We start from the raw sequence: 24,934 nt of genomic DNA, 5'->3' as shown, positions 1-24,934 counted from the left end.
CTTTCAGTGGACTCAGTTGGATCCATTTCTCCTCATGGTGAGTGTAAGCCCCACGGATGGCCAAGAAATGGGCTATGGGCAGGCACAGGTTTTTGTCGGGTGGTTGGTTTACAGCTTCTTTTTCTCTAGCCATGGCTTGTCTGTGGACGTCAGGAATTCTGTCCTCTTTCAGGGACTGAGGACCAGGGTGGGGGAGGCGGAAGTCACCAGGCACCTGAGGCTGCAAAAGCCCAGGTCGGTTATCTGGGATCACCCAGTCAAAGGTAGCGATGACTTCATCCCCGCAGAGGGCGCCTCCCACCCCGGCCGTTGATGTTTGATCAGCCGGTTTGCCCCGGATAGGTTGCCTTTGACTTCTCGCTTCTGGCTGCCTGCCGTCGCAAGTCAGTTTGGAGAAAACGATGCAATTAAACTGATTCCCCTGTTTCCTTCCATGAGGGAGTGTGGCTTTCCCAGACAGCGTCGGTGCATTCGATCAGGCCTGGAATGGACTTTTGTTCTTCTTTCTTCGCTTTAATACAACTGAAAGGTTCCTCTCACCATCATCTTTGAGATTAAAATAAATAAATAAATAAATAACTTGCAGGTTGGCATACTCCATGGAGGAACTGACCGGGCCAGAATCCTGGCCCTCCATGGAGAAACAAGTGTGGGGCCGAGGGGGCGTGTGTGCCTGTGTGTGTGTGCGTGCGTGCATGTGTGTGTGCGTGCATGTGAGTTGCGGTGTGTGCGCGCGCGTGTGCGCAGGGGAGGGTGTCCCGGAGGCTGCGGCACAGGCTCCTTTGTGGAAGGCACTCGCCGGTTCAGAAGCCAGCTTGGCGCCTCCCCTCGCTCGTTCCCGAGGACACCTGGCTGTCCTCGGCAGCCCAGCTATCTCCGTCTCCCGCCGCCCCTACTTCCCTCCGCGGCCCACGGCCCTGCCCCAGCCAGTGTTCGGGCGCCAGGTGCAGCGTGCCCGGTGGCAGCTTCCAGGCCCTCGGGGCCCCGCGCAGGTGAGGGCGAGCGCGGTGGCGGCGACGGTGGCGCTCAGAGGGTGGAAGGGGGAGCGAGGAAGGGGGCGGAGCAGGAAAGGGCGTGCTGCCCTTCGCGGCCGGCTGGAGGAGCAGCCTCGTCTGCAGCATTGTTACCTGAGGCCGCGGCTGCGCCCCGCCCCGCCCTGCCCCTCGCGGCCGCGGGCGGCGGGGCCTGCAGTGACCGCGGAGGCGGCGGCGGCGCTGGGAGACTGCGGCTGGAGGCTGCGGCGGTGCGCGCGGCGAGCGGGGGGCGCCGGCGCAGGTGAGTGGGGGTCGGGCGCCGGAGCCAGAGCTCCCGGGCTCGGGGCGCCGGGGAGGGCGGCCGGTGAGCGCGGGGTCTCGGCTTCCTTGGAGCCTCGCTGGGAAGGCTGGGGAGGAGGTTCGAGCCCTCGCACCCGCCCGGGGGGCTGGCGGCCTCCCTTACCCTGGAGGCGAAGACGCGCGGGTCTGGACCGCGTTCGGAGAACCAGCTCCATCGCGGGCTGCCTCGGGGTTGGATCGGACCTGGGTGGGTTATTGAGCTTTAGGTACAACTTTCAGATCAACTGCACCCCCGCCCCGAGTTTGTCCCGGCCGGTCGGAGGGAGCAGGAGTCCCCGCACTCGACGCGCAGCCGGGCGCCGCGCTCTGCTCCCTCGCCAGCCGGGAGCCACGACTTGCCGCTGTGACAGTGGGTGCGGGGTTGGCGGGGACCGAGCCCGGTGATGGAGACCCAGAACTAGGCAGTTCTCGCTCTCGCACACTTGCTCTGGCCGTGCGAAGTTTGGTGAGAAGTTGCGCCCCGCGCTGGCCAGAAGCCGGAGGAGGGAGACGGGTGGGCTGGCGGGTCACCCTCCGGGCGCGGCGATGCCCCCAGCTGTTGGACCGCGCGTTCTGTTGAATCCTCTGACTCCGGTTCCGAACGCCAGGAGTCTCCCCTCTGTGGTTTTCTCGCCGGCTCTCCCTGCACCCTTTCGGGCGAGCCGCAGTGCGGCCGGGAGGCTCTCTCGCTCGCGCCCTCGACCCAGACCCGGGACTTGGGGAGGTGTCGCCGCGGACGCTCGAGGAGAGGCGGGGCCCAGGGCGGGCGGCCGCCGCTGCCCCGGGACCGCGAACCGGAGGGCCCCCCTCTAGCTTCAATCGCACGGCCCCCTCCCCTGGCGCGCCCTCCCCTCCCGCTCCTGGGAGCTTTGTGTGGCGGCCCCCGCAGAGGGGCGGGCGCCCGGACTCGGCGCGGCTGGGGGGCGTGGGCTCCAAAGCCTGGGCCCCTCGGGGCGGGGGGCGGGACCGAGCACCCCCTGGCCCGCCCCGACCCGAGGAGGCCGGGGAGGGGTGAGCGCGCGCGGCGCCCGATCCAGTCGCTCCCGCCGAGGGGGAAGAGCGGCCGGCGCTCCCGGGAGGCGGAGGGTCAAGCCCTTCCCCGGCGTGGCTTCCCCGGCCCCGTCGTGTCCGCTGGGCTCGGCGGCCTCCCCCGGGCGCCCTCGGCCCCGCAGAGCGTGCGCGGCGCGTGTGCGCGTCTATCTCCGCCGCGCACCGGCGCCCCACCCTCGCCGCCGCGACGCGCTCCTGGTGGGCGCAGATAAGGACCCGGCCGGGCTCCGCGGCCCGGGGGACCGCCCACTCGGTCCCTCCGCTGCCCCAACGCGGCCGCCGTGGCGTTCCCGGGAGCGCGGCGGGGGGCGGCGCTGGCGGGGCTCGCGGCGCCCTTTGAGACCTGGCAGGGGGCGCGGCGGGAGGCGGCCGAGCCGGTGGCGTTCTGGTGAGTGACCGGCGGCGGGGCGCGGGGCTGGGGACGGAGGGGGGGTGGGGACCGCTCGCCCGTGCTTAGACCTAGTGAACTACTGCGTATCCGGACTAAATGGAAAGAAATCGGGCTCCCGGTGCCCTCCACGACGAGTTTCCCCAGGACTTAGTGGTCAGTTTTCAAACATCTGTTTGCACAGAAACCACCTCTAGTGCTCGGCCGTCTGTGACCCCCCTCTGGTGTCCCACAGTTGGCTTCCTGGGCTGAGTAGCCAGCGTTCCTTCCCTGTCTCTGGAGCATCCTTTGGCACTCGCGCGCGTTTTATCTTGGTTGAAAATGTGCATTCAAAACCAGGCGTTCTCCGTCTGCGCCCGCAGCTGCTGCCAGGGCATCTGCGAACGTCGCGTGCGCTGGGGGTGGAGCGCGGTGTCTGCACGCGCGTCCCTCTGGGCTCTTTCGCCGCAGCTTGGGGAGCTAAGGTGAAGTCGGGTTTCCAGCTCTGGTCCGACTCCGGTTGCACTGACTGACATTCGGTGTTTAATGATCAGGGAAGGTTTTGAAAGGCGAGGGCGGAGGAGCTTTTTCCCAACGAGTTAGAGCGAATGTTCCATATTTTAGAATTGCCCGTCCTCTCCCCACCCTTTCTTCGCCCCCATATAAAACAGGGCTGTGTGTGTTTCTCTGCCTCCTCTCTGCAAACCCGCCTTGCTCTGTCCCGATCTTATTAGAAGCTGTGGGCCAGCCCTTCCTGCCCCCACCTCACCTGTGACACATGCCAGGAGTCAAGGGGAAAGGTTTTCTGGCAGGTTTTCCTTGGTGTCACTTTCGATTACTGTTGACCAAGGGAGTGAGTGACCAGCTGAGCAACAAGGCCCTACTGGTCCTCTTTCACGAAAGCCCTGAGCTCTGAACTGGCTACAGGAAAATGTTTTCCTCTTAAATGCACTGCGAGATGGAGCCTGCATACTCTTTTCTTCTGTGCTGCCCTCTCCCTTCAAGAGAATGGAACTCTCATGGTGTTTCTGACACCAGGGGCAAAGGAGTGCGGGCTCTTTAGGTAAGAGAGCGTAGGAGGGGGCCAGAGGGCTGTGCACCCTTGTGAACATTCTCATTCTGTGCCTTTTTGCTTGCCAGTTAACTAAAGGTTAAGTGCAAGATCACAGCATCATCTTGTTGAAATTTCCCATAGTTAAATCTCTCAAACACACCTCTGATGGACCATGATTAGCACTCAGGGGACTTGAGGAAAAGTTCTCATCTTCAGAGCCCAACCATGACAGCTCTGCATTTGACTCAGGGCTGGGCATTTGTAAGCCTTAGCAGCTGTCCCTCCTGCTGCTGTGGCCTCCAGCCTGTAGGTGAGATGTTAAATGCAAGCTGTCTCTGTCTGCCCTGGGGAGATTGATGGGACACTGACATTTTCCAGACAGAGCTGGGGCTAAGCCCATGGTCCCTGTTGGGGCCAGCTGTGAGAAGCAGGCAGTGAGTGCCTTTTAGGGCTGCGGCATCACCTGCATTCTCTTAGCACACCTGGAGAGAATGTGTTTGCATCTTCCCTGTGGACAGTACAGTGAAGTACTGTAAATTGAATATTCTTTGTGCAACCTCTATTTTAATTTCTGTGACTATGGAAAGGGTTCAAATTCTGTCTGCACTCTCCCTTTCCTACTCCCTCTTTGACACTGGAAATCCTGGCCTGGGGGAAGCCCTGTTGAAGGAAGGGTAGTAAAAGTATTATTGTCTTAACTAATCATTGGTGGTGAACTGATTAATTAGAAGCTGTTGGGATAACTTCTCTGCCTTTTGGCAAAGATCAAGTGCAGATGCTGTTAGGGGGCCAGCATCCTGTATGTTACCCTGGGAAAAAATTAACCAGACAACATACCAGGGACAATGTTATACATTTTCTTTTGTCCCTTAAACTTTTTTTTTTTTTTTTTTTTTAAGAAACGGGTCTCACTGTGTTGCTCAGGCTGGTCTCGAATTCCTGGCCTCAAGCAATTCTCCCACTCTGGCCTCCCAAAGTGCTGGAATTACAGGTATGAGCTACCACAGCTGACTGTCCCTTAAACTTTTAAAAATAACATTCATTCTCAAGATGAGGCAGCGGTTAGAACCATGCCAATGCAGAACTAACATGTGTCACTTTTTACTTTGACAAGCTTTTATCTAGTATTTCCTCTGCAAAGCACACTACTCCCAAAGCATCCTTTTGGGCTTCGGTGTTAGGAGACAGTGATGTTGCACAACCTTTGAGTGTATAGTCCTTCTCAGTCTTTATTAGTATCTCTGTATTTGCTTTGTGAGGTTTAATGGCACATCTGTATATATACAGCACTGAATGAGTTATTGCTTTCTAGGTTGGAGACCTTTTTTAGCTTATTGCCATTCTTAAGAGGGATAATCTGTGAACAAGTCAGCATATCTGGAATTGGAGGTGAATTGAGGATTAGTAGCTCTTCTATACATGAGATATTTTATGTACAGAAGTATTTTAAAATATGTAAGGATAAACTGCCAAAATTACCTGTACAGTCTTGAAAAAGAAGAGTTCAAATATAACTATAAACTGTAATTGACAATGAGTCATTTGCTTTAGGGGTGCCAACTATGAAAACAGCCTAGTTATGCCCCTACTGATAATTATGAAAACTCCTTCTAAAAGCCAGTTGCATCTCAAGTGAACTGTAACTCAGCTTGGATAAATATTTTCAGTTTTACTTTTTAAAAAATTATCTGCTGGTGATGGTTGAACAAAACTGTGAATGTACTTTATGCCACTGAATTGTTCACCTAAAAATGGCAAAAAAAATATTATCCAGTTAATGGTTGGCAATGCAATTTTCTATGCATATACAGGCAGTTTTCAGAATTAAAATATTCAAATGTTTCATAAAAATATTTATTTTTATGTAGAGACAATTAATATATAATTACTGAGCACTGAAATGTAGAGACAATTTAATATATAATCACTGAGCATTGAAAAAGAACAAATCTCACAAACCATAAACTTCGATAGCAAAGAATGGAAATATTACAAGTATGTTTCCAGCAGCCAGGCGTAACTTGGCATCTTATCTCTAAACCCAATACATATTTTAAAGGAAACGTCATGCTTGGAAAAAGAAAGGGAAAAATCATGTGCACATATGAGACCGGCTTGTTATTGTTGTTATAGCTAACTATGTACCAGGCATCTTGGTCAGGACTATACATGTGTTAGCTCATAATATTCTTATACAAACCAATGAAACAAGTATGTCCTAATATTGTAGATGAGGATTCTGAAAGTTAAATAACCTGCCTCTGCTCCGGTCACACATCTAGGAAGTAGCAGAAATGGGTTCTGAGATAAAGTAGTCTACTTCTAGCATCTCCAGTCTCATTCCCAAGGCAATCCTGCCTTTTCAATGTGGTTCTGTGTAAAAAATTTCATAATATTTTAATTAGTAATATCAGTTTACACCTGTATAATCCAGTATTGTTTAACCAACTTGTGTTTGTAAGTATGGGCGTTGACAGTGATGCCGTAAAAAGATAATTACACCCAGAAGTCCAGTGTAGAAAGCCCCTCTCTATGGCCCTTTGTGATATGGAGGAAAAAGACCCCTTTTCACACTCTCACTTGGTAGCCTATACAGGGTCTCTTCCTTCACACCCCCACTTACCTGTCCCGATGTCTGAAGAAATAGAGTTGTTTTGACCCCTGTTTCACACCAGGTCAGAAACAACCCAACATCAAAAACAAACATTTAAAGTTTCATAAAAATACAAGCCACCAAAGTAAGTTGGTGACTGTGTGGATCAGGGACAAACATGTGGCAGCATGTCCTTGTGTGTGTCTCTTCTTTGCTATAAATGTCACAGAAGAAGCAGAAGAGGTACGTGGTTTCCAAAGAGTGGCCTAACTGGAATCCAAGATGATAGCATCGGAAGGAGAGATAGATAGAGGTCATTCAGTGTAGCCTCCTAATTTTACAAATGGGAAAACTCAAGTCTGGTGACGCAAAGTGACTTGTCTAAAATTGTAATCAGTGAAGCTTGATTTAGAGCTGGGACCTTTAATCCTCACGTCTGCCATTTTTTTACTCTCTTTGAGGAGAAGCCACGTCACCAGGAACGTGGTAGCCCTGACCCCAGGGAAATGAGCTAGGCCATTATTTTGTCATCCAAATGCCCTACCTGTTCTGTACAAGGTAGAAGATGCCTTTTGACCTACTGATTGGTAGGAAACGTGTCCAGACTGGAAAAAGGCAGGGTCACTAATGCCTAATGCTTCAGCAATTTGGGCAGTTTCCCTAGGGGTTGGGTATCCATTGCCTGAAGAGAATGAACCAGTTAGTGAACAAGTAGTTTATTCATGAAGTGAACAATACTTGCTGAACCTATAGGCTCTCAATAAATATGTTATTTATTGATTAATGGAAGGTTTCCAAATTGGACTTATTGGTGCTGCCTAGGCAGTATTTCCAGATAGTAAAATTTGGTTCATATTTTAAAAAGTATTAATTCCTTTTAATGCGCTTTGGGGGCTGTTGCCCCCACTAATCTTAATCCAACTAATATGGGAGGATTGACACTAGCCTCTGAAGGGAAGAGCTAATATGACAATGTGTTTGCCTATGTTGATTTTTGCATTTGTTTTGTCTTGGTAGGTTTGGAAGATGCCCTGCAGTGTAGTTGCCCGTTTTGGTGGCAGCAGATAGCAGGTGAAAAAGTATGGCACAAGTTTGATGTTTGTGTCTGCTTCTCCAAGGTCAAGAAATTATCTCCTCAGAAGACAGCAGTACTATGCATGTTATGAATTGTGTCTCCTTGGTCAGTGATAAAGAAAATGGGACTGTCACCACAGCAGCTGGATTCATGATTGGGCAAACACCACCGCCAGCAGCCCCTCCACCTCCTCCGCCCCCTCCGCCTCCACCATGTCCATATTTAGGGGAGGGGTTTCCTCCCTCTCCTCCTCCACCCCTACCACCTCCACTACCTGGGGGCGCTCCTGTCCCACCTCCCCCTCCAGGACCACCCCCGATTTCCCACATGAACGGCTACAGCCAGCTTGGTCAGAAAAAGCGGATGAGAAGCTTTTTTTGGAAAACCATTCCAGAGGAGCAAGTTCGTGGCAAAACCAACATCTGGACCTTGGCAGCCAGGCAGCAGCATCACTACCAAATCGATACAAAGACCATCGAGGAGCTCTTTGGGCAGCAAGAAGACCCTACCAAGTCTTCCCTTTCTAGGAGAGGAGGGAGTTTAAACTCATCCTTCAGAGACACTCGAGAAGAGGTAAGAATGGAACGTGGAGGGGTAATCCTTAACACACTGACCGCATTGTCAGGGCCTTATGTGATAAGCTTGCGCTGAGCATCGCAGAAGTGTGTGTGTGCCCTATCCTCCCAGACTTCCTGGTGGACTATGACCTTAGGCACAGAACATGCTCTTTGGGGCATTGCTCTTTGGCCTCTCAGCACAGCCTTGTCTAGCACATCTGCTGAGAGTTCCCATGGTGGAGAAATTCTGCTCAAGTCCACTATTGTTAGCATCTGTTGAAACAAAAAGCTGAGTTCCTAAACTTGGTTATCTGGGATGAACTGGAGCTGTCTGGGACAAAATGCCTTTTGTTCAATCACATCAACTAATATCCACCCTTAGGAATTTTACCTTTACTTTCCTCTTCAGTTTTTCTTTAGCAAGTCTTTTGAGATAGCCTTCATTCCTCAGATCTTAAATTAAGTTATGACCATTATGGAACAGAGATTTCCAGAGAGCCAAAACATAAAGCTACTTTCAGGTAGACTTTATAGGAAGCATAAATGTGTTACTTTGAGAAAATCAGTAAAGCTATTAAAGTATAAGAAGTTAACTGAGAGCATGACCCTAGATAGAGCTACAGATCTCCATGTATTATAGAAACTGAGTCTAACATTGCATTTGTAAATACAGTCAGTTTCAAAACATGAAAGTAAATTAAGAAACCTCTACTGACTAGAAGAAATAATTAGGAACTTAAGGATTAAAAGGAAAGAACGCTGCCCAGAAAACAACAACAAAAACAGCAAAAGAGAGGAAGAGAGAAGAAAAAAAGACAACATAAATCCATCATTTAAAAAAATCTGTTGTAAAGGAGCAGAGAAAATAGGTCAAAGATGGAGTTGACTAGATAAGAGAGTGGGCAGGGCCCTGGGATGAAGTAGCAGCTCTCTGCATTATTGAATTCTTGAGCCAACAATATTGACCTCTTTTCTCTTTCTGGCTCATGTTAACTCCTTCTCTCCACTAATTCACCTGGGGGCCCTTAAAGCTGGTTGTATGGTTCCCTGTTGAAATAGCCAAGAGTCTATTTATTATGAAATGCAGAGAACACTGGGATTAAAATTAAGTGTGAACTGTGAAATAAATTTGAGAAGGATATCTTCAAGAGAACGCTTCGTGCTTTCAGTGCTGAACACAGGCTTTCCTGTCTCTTCCTTTTATGCAAAGTCCTTTTATTCGTTAAGAGTATCCTTTCAATATTGGAAGGAGCAAGAAGTCATTTCCTTAGTACCCTGGCCTTTGCCCCAGCTCCCAACAGAGGTTCTTTATTGTACAGTAGGTCATTTCTCACCATAGTCTCCTCACTCTCCTTACTGAAATGCAAGAATACTGAAGAAATGGTGGGAAATGAGGCGTATGTCTCAGGGCAGCTCCTGTAACAGAAGGGGGTCAGCTCACCTTGTCCCTGAGGAGGTGGCTGGCAAGACAGACTGGGTAGCATCATTGGTGAATTGGGAAAGTTTCAAGGGACTTGCTGCTTTATGTTTGTGAATTAAATAGAGATTAAGAACCACTCAGGGAGGAAAGTGGCAGGCATGTGTGGCAGCTTTTCCCAACTGTGGCAGATGCAGAAATGTCCATTTCCAGGCCAGATCTAAAATTGAGGGGGAAAAGTCTCTCTTCTCACCTTCCTCTACCCCTGCATCCTAGGTAGATTTAACTTCTTCTTTTAAGAACTATCTTAAAATATATTTTCAAAATTATTTTTAATTGTGGCAAAAAATACATATAACATAAAATTGACCATCTTAACCATTTTTAAGCGTACATTTCAGTAACATTAAGTACATTCACATTGTCATGCAGCCATCACCATCATCCATCTTCAGAACTCTTTGCATCTTACAAAACTGAATCTCTGTGTCGATTAGACATTAACTTCCCATTCCCTTCTTCCACAGCCCCTGGCAACCACCAGTCTACTTTCTGTCTCTGTGCGTTTGACTGCTCTTGGTATCTCATATAAGTGGAATCACACAGTACTTGTTTCTTTTGTGACTGACTTATTTCACTTAGCATAATGTCCTCAAGGTTCATGCATGTTGTAGCATGTGTCACAATTTTAAGGCGAAATAATACTCCACTGTGTGTATATACCACATTTTGGTTTTCCATTCATCTGTCCTTGGACAGTTGAGTTGCTTCCACAATTTGGCTATTGTGATTAATGCTGCCATGAACATTGGTGCACAAAGATCTTTACTTTCAACATTTGTAGGTCTTAATCTGAGAGACAGCATACTGGAAAGAAAAATTATGATGCCATGACTGTGTATCATAAGATAATCTAACTCATCAACTCTTCAGTATTCAGGTATAATAAGTAGTTTAGATTGATCCATTTAAATGCATGTTAGGTAATATTGTTGCATAACAGACGTTATCCAGAATTATGTTCAATTTTTCATGTTGTTTCCAACCTGGCTTGAAGTAGTATATAAACTTTTTTTCAGTAAAAGAATATGGTACATGCAACTTCCTTTCCTCCTTAGATTTTCTTCTAAAGAAGTTATAACTCAGCAGAGCTATAATCTGACAAGGATCAGTAATAAATCTTCCAACTCACTGCAATAAGTAGAGTCCAGGGTCAAAAGTAATAGTTGTCACCATCTGTCCGTGTAGACTGGAGAATACCCCCAACCACATGGTCAGCAGAGGGACCAATCCTGAGCCTAGAAACGTGGCATCAGCACGTCACAACACAGGCCACAATTCTGGAGGTTGAGACGTGCCGAGGATCAGATTATGTCCCCTTGAAATATAATAACCTCCTACGGAAACAGCCTAACATTCTGTGACTGGCTTATACTTTAAAGGGCTTGTAAATCATGACAAATAAGTTCCATTATACTCCAGAGGAAGAATTTGCCAGAAGACAGGGAAGATTTGGGTTTGAGAATGGCTGAACTTAGAAAGAACAACTCTTAACATAGTAAATTAGGACATTAAGTAAAGGGGAAAAAAGATTATGAAATATTAGTATTCTTGTGTCTTTGTAAACTAAAAATTAACTTGAAAAGACTACAGATGTGATGGTACAATAATAACAAGTAATGAAGTAATTAGAAATAAAGATATATTATTAAGGATGATAATAAAAAGATTCAGCTCAAACTCACCTTTTCAGAGTGCACTGATCTTATCCCCTGAGAAGCTTGTAGTTCACTGTCCATCTGTTACCGACAGTCCCCCCAGAGCCTCCCACCAGTGTTCTTTGGGGCTGCATGTGTCTCCCTCTGAAGTTTGACCAGCTCTCAAGTGTAGGGATATATGTCTTAGCCATTTGGTATCCTCCAAAGAAAACGAAAGTTTACTAAACTGGACAGAACTGCTCAAAGGAACTTGCTTACAAGGCATCAACAGATCAGACCTCTCAAAGAAAACACAAATATTGAAAAACTTGAGGTCATACACTGTGATATCTGTGGCAATATTACATTGACCATATAGGAAATATTAAATAACTAAAATAGCTAATTAGAAAAAGAGGAAAGGAGAGAGACAGAGGAAGAGGGAAGGGAGGTATGGAAGGAAGATTCGTTTTTCTAAATTTATGAGAAGTAATGTTTTATTCTCCCACGCTGTAATTCAGGTATCTGTCATTCTTTCTGAATTTGTTATGATCCCAGTATGTTCTAGAATTCTGGGACATGTTCACAATCCAGAGCTGTAGAACTAGGTAGAATATTTGAAATATACTTGGGAAAAAAATGTGGTTCAACCAGATTTTCATTTTTTTCCCCAAAGTAGTGGGGGGGGGAGAACAATTTCCAACTGATAGCCAACCAAAAATTAAAAAGACAATGAAAAACTATCAAAAAACAAAATCCAAGTCCAGATTGGAGCACAGAGGAAGACACTTGAAATTTTGTGCCTCAGAATTTGAAGTGGGATTGAAATAGTCAACTATGTAGTGTTACTTAAGTAAAGAAGCCGCCTTCGACACATGGAAACAAAAGTGGTTTACAAAGTTTATTCTTCCACCTTGAGGACATTATGCTAAGTGAAATAGGCCTGTCACAAAAGGACAAATACTTAATGATTTCACTTATATGAGGTAACGAGAGTAGCCAAATTCATAGAGGCAGAAAGTAGAATGGTGCTTGCCAGGGGCTGGGCAGAGGGGAACGGGAAGTTATTGTTTAATGGACACAGAGTTTCACTTTTGCAAGATGTGAAGAATTCTAGAGATGGATGTACTTAATTACTTAATGCCACTGAACTGTACCCTTCAAAATGGTTGTGGGAAATGTTATTTGTATTTCACCACAGCTTAAAGAAAAAGTTTTTTCTTCCTTTAAAGGACATGGGAGGCAGATTTTGTAGTGAATTGAGACCAGGTGAAACTGTAAGAATTGTAGAAGAAACTAGGAGCGCTTACTCGCAGGTTTTAGCAGGAGGCATGGCAGCCATCCACTGCCCTTACTGAGTAGCAGAGCTCTGCTGACTCTGTCTCAGAGGGGCATCAGAACAAGGGCGGCCACCCTGGCAATCTGTGGGGACCCAGGTCCCCGTCACAGCCCAGTGGGAAATCCTTGAAGTGAGTTGAGCACACTACCCTGCATTACCTTACATTTCTAGCTCCCTTGTTTGCTACTCTTCGGTAGGACTTTTAGTGGAAGAACTAATGAACCCTGGAACGCTGACTGTGCCTGCTGCTACAGGCGCTGACCTCAGTGGCTGTCCTGCCTGTCCTGCTGTGACCAGAAGAGTAGATTGCCAATTGATTAGAACCGGTGGGAGGAAGGGAGTGATGCAGCTCATTCATTGGCCGGGTCTGTTCATCCCTTTTCTTCAGGCAGTTTCTCGTCTCTGACTAGTCAGCTTGTGCAGCCAGCAAGTCTCGCTGGGATCCCATGTGCAGATTCCACTGCTCTGAGTGATTCCAGAACACCAGCCAATCCCACACGGGTTCAATTTCTGAATGGCCCAGCTTTGAGACAGCAAGCATTTGGGAAGTGAGATAAGCTCATTTACATGTGTAGTGATAACCCTCTTTAAAGGACTTTAACAGTCACTTTTATAATAGCTTTATAGAAGGATCAAATGGATAGAGAAAGAGAGTCCTCGTGCACCAGGCAAATCCGAAGATGCCAGGAGAGAGTGGGACTGTCCCTAAATGTTATCAGTTGTCTCATTTTCACGTTGTTTGAGTGAAGTGCTGGGCTCTGTTTTCCTTGCAAGGTGCTCAGTCCTGGCCAGCCAAGTTTTTCCTTAGGAATTCCATTGAGCTCTCTTAAATGGTGACCGGTTTCTGAAACACAGCGTGAGCTGTAGCGACAACTGCTACAGGCTGAGGCTGCCTCTATGTTGAGGTTGGTGGGTTGCTCTGTAGGGCCAGGGCTTAGGCTCCTGGAGGCTGTCTTGCCTGGGGAGAACATGATTCCTGTCTGTCATTTCACCCATACAACTCTGGGGTCAGCAGGGGACTTAGCCAGGCAGCATGGAGGGCTTTCTACAAATCTGCACCCATTCCTGGAGAAAACTGCCAATGTGCGTGCCAGGTTGGCGGGGGAACGTTTGCTGCATCTCTATAGGAAGATCACTGATACTAAATAAAACTCATAGCAACTCAAGTGAGAAGGAATCATAGAAACCCAGTCTAACATTTCAATTCAAATACTGCCTTGGGAAAGCTACATAATGACATCTCTGAGGCTCAGTTTCCTTATCTGTCATAGGGTTAATAAGAGTAATTTTCTCCCTGGCTTTTCCAACAATAGCTCTGGATCTAGGCCAAATGTACAGAGTCCCAGAGGGTTGAGGGGTGGGGCTTGGGCCATGTGGGGGGTGGAAAGATGCTGTAATCAAGGGTTAAATATAGCAGAGAGTGGCAATTAATGACAGAAATATAAAACAAGTTATTTCCCCATTTTAGGTGGAGGTGAAGGCAGAGGAAGTTCTTTGGATGTGTATATAATTGTAGCAATATACATGTTCTTACTGTGGCCTTTTAATTTATGAATTGTAATAAACACAGTTTTCTATCTTAATAAATTGAGATTTTTTGTTTTTGGTATGGGCTTGTAAGGGTGTTGAGTTTGGCAGGTTTTATTCTCACCCTTTCTTTTTCTCTCCTCCTCCCTCCTTCACACTGAACTTGAACTGCAATCCCTGGGTAGGATTCCAATGAGGAGTCTGCTCTTTTAGCTTGGGAGTTTATTTTATGGCTCGCAGGTGATTGTGTTAAGATGAAATAAACCCTACATTAGTAAATAATGTGATTGTTAAAGATCAGTCTTCAAAAGAAGGCAACCATACTCTTGTAACAATTTAACCTTATAGCCAGGAAGTGATATTAACGTTGGTTAGCAGTCTTGCTGCTTCTTGTAAACTCAGAAACAGACCCAGAGATCAGGAATTTAGTCTGAAACCTGATTCTCTTTTGTTCACAATGAATTACATACATTTGGAAAGGAAGAACATTATGACAACATCCCTATTTTAGCTAGTCTCCTGTTACCAAAAAACAAATGGAAAAAAATACAGCAGTTTTAAGGTTATCTTTCCTCCACACATACTGAATGTTTACTTCCAAAGACAGAAATGGCCTCTGTATGTAAAAAACCAAAAAAGAGTTCTCATTTCTGGTCTGATAAATTATTAATTTTAAACAGTTAAAACCTATTGCAGCCAAAATCTGGGTTTTAACACTGCGTTAAAATAGCTATATCATATTTCATTAAACCAAAAGATGCTGTGTATTATAAGACACACCTTGATTCCAGAGGTGTTAAAAATTCAAAAAAATTATGCATCTTAGACTTGGTGAAATGCACACTGCACAAGAATTTTCTTTTTAAAATTTTGAGTAAATAAAATGTATGACATTACTTCTTCTTTAAAGGGCTATTGGACATACATAGTCTTTTTCAATAAAATGACATCTTTATTTTAGAAAAAATTGAGTATTTCATGATGTGTTTGAAAATAACCTTATTGGTTCTTTTATATCCATAAATTGGGGTTGGGATTCATTCTGCAGTATCTTCAGAGTTATTTTTTACTTTCTCAGTTCAAATCTCATGTGCTTCTTGCTGTGCTAAGACCTACATTTTGAAAGCAAGGCTTTTGAGTGTGGGCTGTATTATTCTAAGAGGAAATTGCTAAATTTAAAAAATTTTAAACATATATTATCCAGTTGGCCTTTCACATCCATGGGTTCTTCATCCTCAGATTTAACCAACCAGGAATCGAAAATATTGGAAGAAAAAAACACAATAAAAAATAACAATACACCAATAAACGAAATAACAATTTTTTAAAATATAGTATAACAATTATTTACATAACATTTACATTGCATTAGGTGTGATAAGTATTCTAGAGATGGTTTAAGGTATACAGGAGATTGTGTATAGGTTATATGCAAATACGATGCAATTTTATATGAGACTTGAGCATCTTTGGATTTTGGTATCACAGGGGGTCCTGGGACCAATCTCCCGTGTATGCTAAAGAACAGCCTTAGGGATTCTCCCCAACTTATGATGGGGCTACATCCTGATAAACCCATAATAAGCTGAAAAACCATAAGTCTAAATCTGAAGTCCCATCATTAAGTTGGGACTGTCTATATATTATAAGTTATATAATATTAAAATAGATATGTATCCTTAGTACAGTTGATGAAATATAATATCATCACAGAAAGTTTGGGGAGATGGTAATAATGTAATATTGGTAAAACTATGCTAGGACTATCGATTTAGGCACCATATTTACATGTTGGGAATTATCCTCTTATAAATTAGTGTTGTATGTGATAGGTTTCAATTCTCTTCTTTTTTCCAATTATTTTTTTTGTACTTTAATAATCTTATATATCCCCATTTTTTTCAGATTACTATCTTGGATGCAAAACGGAGCATGAACATTGGGATATTTCTTAAGCAATTTAAGAAGTAAGATTTTTGCACACATTTGAAACTTTAGTCATGTCCCTGCTTGTGAGTGTCAAAGACTGTGGGTGTGACCAAGCTAAAATTCTAATTCTAATAGGAGTGAAAGTCATTCCTCGCATCTTCAGATCCTTCTGAGACACATGACTTGAGTCTGCAAGCGTCTGTCACTTTCAGCAGTTTTCCTTCATGACAACATAATGTAGTGGCTTGAAGTTTATGGAGAGTGGCCCCAGGGCGTCCATTCAGGCCTGTCTCATCAGGGAATTTGTAGATTCATCTTTAGTGCTGCCCCTTCCGTGGAGGTTGGCTTTATGGTTGAATTTACATGTTCTAAAGTAGAAAGGAGAGGGCTCCGCAGGGGTTCCAATGAGACCAATGGGGGTTATTTTTCTTCCCCTAGTGGTTGTTGCTGCTTTCAACCTTTCTGGGATGCCCCAGGATGGTTCCCTGAGTGAGGGGGCCTCTGAGCCGTGTGTCAGGGTCCCCCCTTTCCCAGCAGTGGGGCTGTGGTGAGCACTGACACAAAACCACCGGGCCAAATTAGGAAGGAGGCGGGATGGGGAGGAGGGTGGAGGAGATTTGTTTTACTTTCCACTGGTTTGTGTCTCTCTTGGCACTCCAGCAAACACAAAATGGAATGTGATTCATTGTCTTTTCAAGGTCTCCTCAGTCCATTGTAGAAGATATTCATCAAGGAAAGAGTGAGCATTATGGATCAGAGACGTTGCGAGACTTTCTTAAGCTTTTGCCAGAGTCAGAAGAGGTAAGGAATTTGGTGCTTGAGTTTTGGATGTGTTAGGAGTGATCATAAAAGCTTAATATTTTTAGGAGTATAAAAACCCACCTGGATAAGGCACTTTCCTACCCAGAGCCAGGGTTTTCTTACATAAAAGTAATAAGTGACCCCGTAGAAAGAGCGTGGGTAATGGAGTCAGAGAATCTAAGTTCAAACTCAAGCTGTAGCCTTAATTGAGAAACTTGGACAAGGTTCTTAAGTCCTGTGAACTTTAGTTTCCTCACTTGTAAAGGGAGGATAATGACGCTTACCTCATTGGATTGTCAAGATGATTAAACCCTAGTTATGCCTCTAACGTGGTTCTTGGCACATGGGAGCTCAACACATTTCAGTTCCTTTTCCATCATCTAAAGATGACCTTTAGTCAAGTTACTTTATAATACATAGACTTTAAAAAAAGAAAAAGAAAACCGTTTTGAATAAAGATGCTCTAAAAATTTGGGGAGGTAGGTAATTGTTAATAAATGTTGTCTACATACTTGATTCAAAGGTGAGAATTGCTGTGATGGCAATATAGTATCATAAAGTTATTTTTTTGTTTGGACTAAATTAACTGGATTGTTGAATGGTTAGTAGCTTAATAGGAAAAAACAGAGTAACAGTAATATAAAATCTTCCACTATTGGGATATTGTCCTTTATTTCTGAAGAAAAATTCCTTTAAAAAATTCAATAAGAAATGATACAAATGCGTGTGCTTGTAAACTCTTAAATAATAAGAGTTTACTCTTAAATAATTAAGAGTTTACTCTTAATAATCTTATAAAGTTTGTACTTTATAAGTAAAAGTAAAGAGTGACTTCTTATATAAGTTATCCTCTTCACACACACACTTCTGACTCCTCCCTCCGCTTCCCACTCTTCTTCCCACACATAATTTATGGAACTTGACTTCAGTGCCATTAATAACAACAAGAGAGATATATTTGTACTTTTTCTTTTACATTGATTAATGTTAAACTCACAATGCCAAATTTAGGATCTTAGTAACTAGAGTCTCTAGTTTTATCTAGGTGTATCTAATAACCTGGGGCGCTCTCTCTATCTCAAGTTTTCTGTTTGCAAATTAAGTGTAATTAACCTAAGCCAAGATTAATTAATGGCAATTATTAATCTTGGTAAAGGGTCTTAAAGTCTTAAAGGAAAAGTACATTAAATCGCAATTTACCCTGGATCATACATACTGACATACTGAACAGAACTTAGTCTTTCTATACAAAGAAGGGGATTTTCAAAATCTTCGTTGGGATGTATAGGTTTTAACTGATTAGAGTTTTAAAAAGATTTAGTTGCTCTTGAAACCTTTTCCCACTGTGGCTGTTTTCATGACTCCTCCTTAGGACTGCTCTGCATACCTACTCCTAACTGACCTCATCGTTTTTTTTTTAAGTGAGGATCAAATTTGATAGCCCATGGGAAAGTACTCTGAAAAGCTCTAAATTGCTAACTAAATGAAAGTTAGTCACGAGGGAGGCTGCCAGCTTCACGCCGTGAAGAGGTGGGAAACTGAATAGGATGTTCCTGATATCTTCATTTTTCGTTCAAGAGGTGATTAGAAAATGCAAAGGGGCTGGGCGCGGTGGCTCAAGCCTGTAATCCTAGCACTCTGGGAGGCCGAGGCGGGCGGATTGCTCGAGGTCAGGAGTTCGAAACCAGCCTGAGCAAGAGCAAGACCCCGTCTCTACTATAAATAGAAAGAAATTAATTGGCCAACTAATATATATATATATAAAATTAGCCGGGCGTGGTGGCGCATGCCTGTAGTCCCAGCTACTCGGGAGGCTGAGGCAGCAGGATTGCTTGAGCCCAGGAGTTTGAGGTTGCTGTGAGCTAGGCTGACGCCACGGCACTCACTCTAGCCTGTGCAAAGCGAGACTCTGTCTCAAAAAAAAAAAAAAAAGAAAGAAAATGCAAAGGGATTTTTCAGAGAATCAAATTAGCTGTCAAACCCCTCACATCTTAAAAGAATTCTGGGCTTTTTTTGAGTTGTGTGTGGGATATAATTCAGAAGGAAGAGTGTTAAGGACAAGATGACAAAAACCCACCCAAGTGCTGCCCCAAGTCCCTGAGGCTCTCTCAGCCCCAGGCAGGTGGCTGACCTGGGAGAGGAAACTGTGGTGGCATCCTGCACGGCCTTCCCTGCCACCAAACCAGGCTGTCGCTGTTCCTCCCCTCACCCTGCTGCTGCAAGGCCATCAGCTGAATTTCTGACAAGCTGGGTCACACTCCTCCTCCTTGTTTACATTACCACTAAGCTCCAGCTCACCACGCCCTCCAAACTCAACTGGAAGCTTCCTTCGGCAGGAACACCCTGACAGTCCCCGGCTGCTGGGAGCCCCTCCCTGAACACTCTGGGGTGTCTGTGCTGTGGGAAGCATCTCAGGGAAAGCCAAAGCCACCTCAGGACCGATGCCTGCTGTGGGGACAGATTGGCTTTGTTGTGAATGCTTTGTGGCCCCGGCACCAGCCAGACCCAGGGCCCACCCTAGAGTCTCTGAGTCTCTGGATGGAGGCTGTAGGATGAAGCAAAGGAGGAGGCAGGGCCAAGGAAGAGAGGTTCAGGAATGTGGCAGGAACATGCTAATGGATGCACAAGTGCCTGCGTAGTTACTAAGCTAAGCCGGGGGTGTAACATTGTGTGCTCATTTTTAGCGCAAGTAAGGACTAAGCATTGATTGAGTGACCGCATATGCCAGGCACTGGACAGGGCAGAATGAAGTGAAATAAGATAATATATTTAAGGTGTTTAGCCCAGTGCCTGGCACACAGAAAGTAAATAAATCATAGCAATGATTCTTTTGTGTATTTTTCATTTAATCCTTGCAGCGACATTATAAGGTATTCCTTATTTTACAAAGCAGAAACTGAGGCTCACATGGGTTAGCCATAACTTGCCTGGAGTCACATGATTTCAGGGTGGACTTGAACCCTGATCCCTCTGCCCCAGCGCAGCGCATTTTTTTTCTGTGGCACTCCACGGCCTCCCTGCGAGAAAGGAAGGGCAAAGGTTGTCAAAACCCTCCCCTCCCGCTGCACTCGCCTCCCTGCCTTTTCATCACCTACACTATCACAAAGTACCGGTGTAAGTGTCACTCGAATAATCCTGTAATCTTATCAGTGCGCTGAAAACTACGGAAACAGCCCCTTTTTTCTCCTGCCCTCTCAGCTGATGGGCGGACCGAAGCCAAGGCTGTCAGGGATTTCTCTGCCCTCCGCCACAAATCTTTTATCTGGCGTGTTTGTTCACCCTTCTTCAAACGTGTGGTTAATGCTTGCAGAGGAAGAAGGTGGACCCAGACACGAAGGCCTGGGAGTGTGCTCTTGTCCAGCGAGGTGTTCCCACGCGGGAGGGCCGGGAGCCCTCAGCCAGCCTGCTGGCTCCTGGTCTGCTCTGCAGCTGGCAGAAACTTGCTATTCTCTCTGGAAGCAGGTTGAGTTGCCTCTTCTGGACATTTTTATTGCCTCTTTCCTGTCTTCTTCATTTACTCTCCTGACACCAGGGGAAGCACAGGGAGGAAGCCCAGGGGGCGTCTGTTGGGTGGCTACGTTGGTGGGAAGTCCTGTACTTCCAGGCCTTGTGACTGGAATTAGATAGGATGAAGGAGCCTGCCCTTTGGAGCGTGTGGCTCCAGGAGCAAGCTCCATTAGGACAAAAACCGGGCACAGCCAGGGTCATAATGAGTGTGTCTTGGCCTGGCCAACAAAATTATGCCTAACAATGTTTAATAAATGCTTTTTGATAATGACGATGAGAATGCATAATAATTATAGGGTTTGTTCACCTCTCTTTTTTACTTCCCTACCACTGTGAAGGTTCAGTAATCCCTCTTAATGAACATAAATCTCATTTTGAGATAGAATGAAGAACTGTATACATGGCATTTAAATTAAATGGTCTTTCCATCACCCTTCTCTTGAAATCCATAAACATTTTTAGCCTCTTACACAAGTGAAGGAGATTAATCATTGCTCCCTTACAGTTCAGCACATGTTTAATGGAAATATTTACCAAGTTTACTTAGCATGACTTGTTCTTATGCTTTAGACTAAAAACTGCTGTTATTTTCAGAAGCTTTGCATGTGCTACATATATGGTTTTTATAAAAGGTACACCCTCACTCTGCCCCTGTCCATATATAGTGAATTGTTAAACTCTAGAAGACATCAGAATTCATTTTGTGGATTTCTCAGTTCAGAAACAAGGCACTGATTTGGGTTTAGCTAAACCAGAAGTGCCATATGCCCTGAAATGTAGTGAGGCAAAAATGATAGATTCACTTTCAGGCTCTCATGGTAGGAGAAATTTAATTTCTTCCCTAAAAAAAGAGAAAACAGTCTTAAGGACCAGACTTAACACTAGGGTGTGAATTTGTACTGTTATATTTTGTTTTTTAAATTTTTAAATAATTTAGGTAGATATTTGCAAATACTCCTTTCTTTGTTTTTTTTTTTTTTTTTTTTTTTTTTTTTTTTTTTTTTGAGACAGAGTCTCGCTTTGTTGCTCAGGCTAGAGTGAGTGCCATGGCGTCCTAGCTCACAGCAACCTCAAACTCCTGGGCTCGAGTGATCCTTCTGCCTCAGCCTCCCGGGTAGCTGGGACTACAGGCATGCGCCACCATGCCCGGCTAATTTTTTATATATATATCAGTTGGCCAATTAATTTCTTTCTATTTATAGTAGAGACAGGGTCTCGCTCTTGCTCAGGCTGGTTTTGAACTCCTGACCTTGAGCAATCCGCCCGCCTCGGCCTCCCAAGAGCTAGGATTACAGGCGTGAGCCACAGCGCCCGGCCTCCTTTCTTTGTTTTTGCACTGTCATTTCCTAATTTTCAAGGGACTTAAAATCATGTTATTAATTATAACCCAGGGGGTGGCAGAAAATAAGCTTTATAAAGAATGGTAAAAACTGGTAAGTGCTTACTGGCAACAGTTAGCTGCAAAGATAGGCTGTATACCTCACTAATAGTATAAAGTTACCACTTACTATAAAGAATTTTGTTGGATGACTGTTGGATGTTAACAGTGGACTTAGAAGTGGTTTTGCCATTGGATTGGTCCAGTTTTCTGTGTGGGGGAGGCATGACTGACTTATTATCTAATGCTGTTTGAGAACTTTCTCTTCACCTCCACCCCACCTGCTAGCTATTTGGCTATTTACCTGTATGTCAGAACTCTTCTTTTTTCCGTTTATTACAGTTGAAGGAATATTTGTGTGTTTAAAAACTTAGTTTAGTTTACTTTTGTGTCAGAGAAAAATATATGGTCACTGTAGATGTTTTAGAATATAAAAATGAGCAGCACAGGATAACAATAATCCTTGTAGTCCTATCACCCAGTGTACATGGGCCCTTTTAGTCTTTCTCCTGTGCATGTATGCAGGTGTGCACATGGGAGGTAGAGAGGGTAGGAGAAACATTTAAAAAAAATTATAGAAGTGAGATCCTACTGCGCATACTACTAATTATTTTTATTATCTGGTCTTTTCATAGGGGAAAATCTTAACATTGATCTTTCAGTTGTTTAAGCGATTTTTCTTTTTATCTCCCTGCTGAAGAGCCAGTAGATACTCACCTGAAGATGCTACAGTCCTTTCCTTTAGAGCTATTATACGTGACGTGGCATTTGACCTCAGGAAGATCTGTGTTAGATCATACCCAGTCTATGTATTTTATATCCAAACTACTCAAAATAAGATTTTTTTTCACTTATGACTTAAAGGACCATATTATAATGACTATCCAGTCTCTTCTTTCTTCTCCCAAACAATGATCTCACTTCCAGATTATTGCTTACAGAAAATCTTATTTCTTGGCCTGGCGCGGTGGCTCACGCCTGTAATCCTAGCTCTCTGGGAGGCCGAGGCAGGCTGATTGCTCAAGGTCAGGAGTTCAAAACCAGTCTGAGCAAGAGCGAGACCCCGTCTCTACTATACATAGAAAGAAATTAATTGGCCAACTGATATATATATTAAAAATTAGCCGGGCATGGTGGCTCACGCCTGTAATCCTAGCTCTCTGGGAGGCCGAGGCGGGCGGATTGCTCAAGGTCAGGAGTTCAAAACCAGTTTGAGCAAGAGCGAGACCCCGTCTCTACTATACATAGAAAGAAATTAATTGGCCAACTGATATATATATAAAAAATTAGCCGGGCATGGTGGCTCGTGCCTGTAGTCCCAGCTACTCGGGAGGCTGAGGAAGAAGGATCGCTGGAGCCCAGGAGTTTGAGGTTGCTGTGAGCTAGGCTGACGCCACGGCACTCACTCTAGCCTGGACAACAAAGCGAGACTCTGTCTCAAAAAAAAAAAAAAAAAAAGAAAATCTTCTTTCTTAAAACTGATCCTTTTTTAGCCATCCCTTTGGTAACCTTTCTGAGGATTCTGGTGGCTCCAGTTTTCTGGCTTGCACGGGACTGGATGTCTATAGATGCATGTGACACTAGCTCTTCACTTTCGAATTTGTGAGTTTTTTTTTTTTTTTTTTCTTGTAAGAAACAAAGGAGTCAGTGTGGTGGTTTCCTTTTCTGTCTTTTCCTAGGTCTATACTTTTATTAATTTGAATTTAGCACTGGAATCCTATGTTCTTAGAAGAATTCTAGGATAAAATTTAAAATAATCTTTTGTTTTGTTGTTTTTTTTTTAAGACAGTCTCACTTTGTTGCCCAGGCTAGAGTGAGTGCTGTGGCGACAGCCTAGCTCACAGCAACCTCAAACTCCTGGTCTCAAGCAATCAATCCTACTGCCTCAGCCTCCCGAGTAGCTGGGACTACAGGCATGTGCCACCTGCCTGGCTAATTTTTTCTATGTATGTTAGTTAGCCAATTAATTTATTTCTATTTATGGTAGAGACAGGGTCTCGCTCTTGCTCAGGCTGGTTTCGAACTCCTGACCTCGAGCAATCTGCCCACCTTGGCCTCCCAGAGTGCTAGGATTACAGGCATGAGCCACCGAGCCCGGCCTAAAATAATCTTAACTTGTAATCATAAGTGATTTTTTTCTCCTTTTCCATTTGTCTTTCAGGTAAAGAAATTAAAAACATTTAGTGGCGATGTGTCCAAGCTGTCCCTGGCAGATTCCTTTCTGTACTGTTTAATCCAGGTGCCAAAGTAAGATACACTGATCATTGGTCTTTGTAGCGTAACACTTATAAACTAATGACATTAAATTCTACAGTTTTACTTTTTATTTTCTAGCTATTCACTTCGGATTGAGGCCATGGTGCTAAAGAAGGAATTTTTACCTTCTTGTTCTTCTCTGTACACAGATATAACAATTTTAAGAACTGCTACGAAAGGTAAGTAAACACATGATCCTTCATCCAACTTGTTTTCATTCATTTTGGTAAAAAATTCAGTTTGAAATGGAAAGTCCCATATTTCTGATATGCCCTAAAAAGGGAAATGAGATGTTACTAGGGATGCAGTTAAGATTTATTTCCATTCACTTCCCCCACTCCTCGGAATGAATATTGATTTGCATATTATCCTCCCGTGAAAGGAAGTTTCTTTCATCTCAAGCTTCAGAGTAAACCTTTCTGGCTGCAACCTCAATCTTACTTCCCTCCTAAGTTAGCTTTCTCTGTGTGTGTGTCTCTGTGGTACGTGGTGTGTATGTGTGTGCGCGGTGTGTGTTTGTGGCAGGTAGCGTGTGTGTGTGTGTGTGTGTGTGTGTGTGTGTGTGTGTGTGTGGTGTGCATGCACAAAGCCTGGGCCCCTGGGCCAGCTGCTTCTCCTGTCCCTGCTCTGGCCTCTGTTGGTGGCTGGCTTCTTGCTGTTCCAGAAGCCGATGGCCTTTCCAGGCATCAGCGGTGTGACTCTTGTGCCCGGGTTCCTGGCTTTTCTGTCCTGTGGTGTCTTCTCCCACCCACTTCTCTAGACTCCCAATTTCGGGTGGGCTGTGGAAGATTGAGAGGGCAAGTGGGTCATTTTCATGTCTTTGAACAACTCTTTAAATTATTGCCTGCCCAGCTTGTACAGACTCCTGTCAGGGTTGCTCTACTGTCTCATGGGGACAGAAGCTCTGGGTTCTGGCATTCATGGCGCCGGAACTGTAGGCCTGGTGGCGTTGCAGCTGCCTCCTGCTCATCTCCCAGGCAAATGCTCTGGCTCTCCTTGACCCTCACATTTTCCAGCATTCGTCAGAGCCAGCCTGACTTCCTTTTGGTCATTTTCCGGATTTCTAGTTATTGT

General features: G+C 45.0%; 1 protein-coding gene across 1 annotated transcript in view; it reads left to right on the top strand.

The window, feature by feature from the left end:
- Positions 1 to 1,205: 1,205 nt before the first annotated feature.
- FHDC1 (FH2 domain containing 1) overlaps positions 1,206 to 24,934 on the top strand; it is a 37,337-nt gene continuing 13,608 nt past the window's right edge. The window contains exons 1-6 of the mRNA XM_012783678.3: positions 1,206 to 1,275; positions 7,395 to 8,025; positions 15,895 to 15,956; positions 16,617 to 16,719; positions 23,766 to 23,851; positions 23,939 to 24,039. Coding sequence (XP_012639132.2) covers positions 7,531 to 8,025; positions 15,895 to 15,956; positions 16,617 to 16,719; positions 23,766 to 23,851; positions 23,939 to 24,039 — 847 coding nt within the window. The 5' untranslated portion in view covers positions 1,206 to 1,275; positions 7,395 to 7,530. The remainder of the gene's footprint in view (positions 1,276 to 7,394; positions 8,026 to 15,894; positions 15,957 to 16,616; positions 16,720 to 23,765; positions 23,852 to 23,938; positions 24,040 to 24,934) is intronic.

The sequence above is a fragment of the Microcebus murinus genome, chromosome 15, assembly GCF_040939455.1.
Source record: "Microcebus murinus isolate Inina chromosome 15, M.murinus_Inina_mat1.0, whole genome shotgun sequence".
Taxonomy (NCBI): Eukaryota; Metazoa; Chordata; class Mammalia; order Primates; family Cheirogaleidae; genus Microcebus; species Microcebus murinus.
Note: the sequence above shows the minus strand (reverse complement) of the source record. Positions and strands in the feature narration are given on the sequence as shown.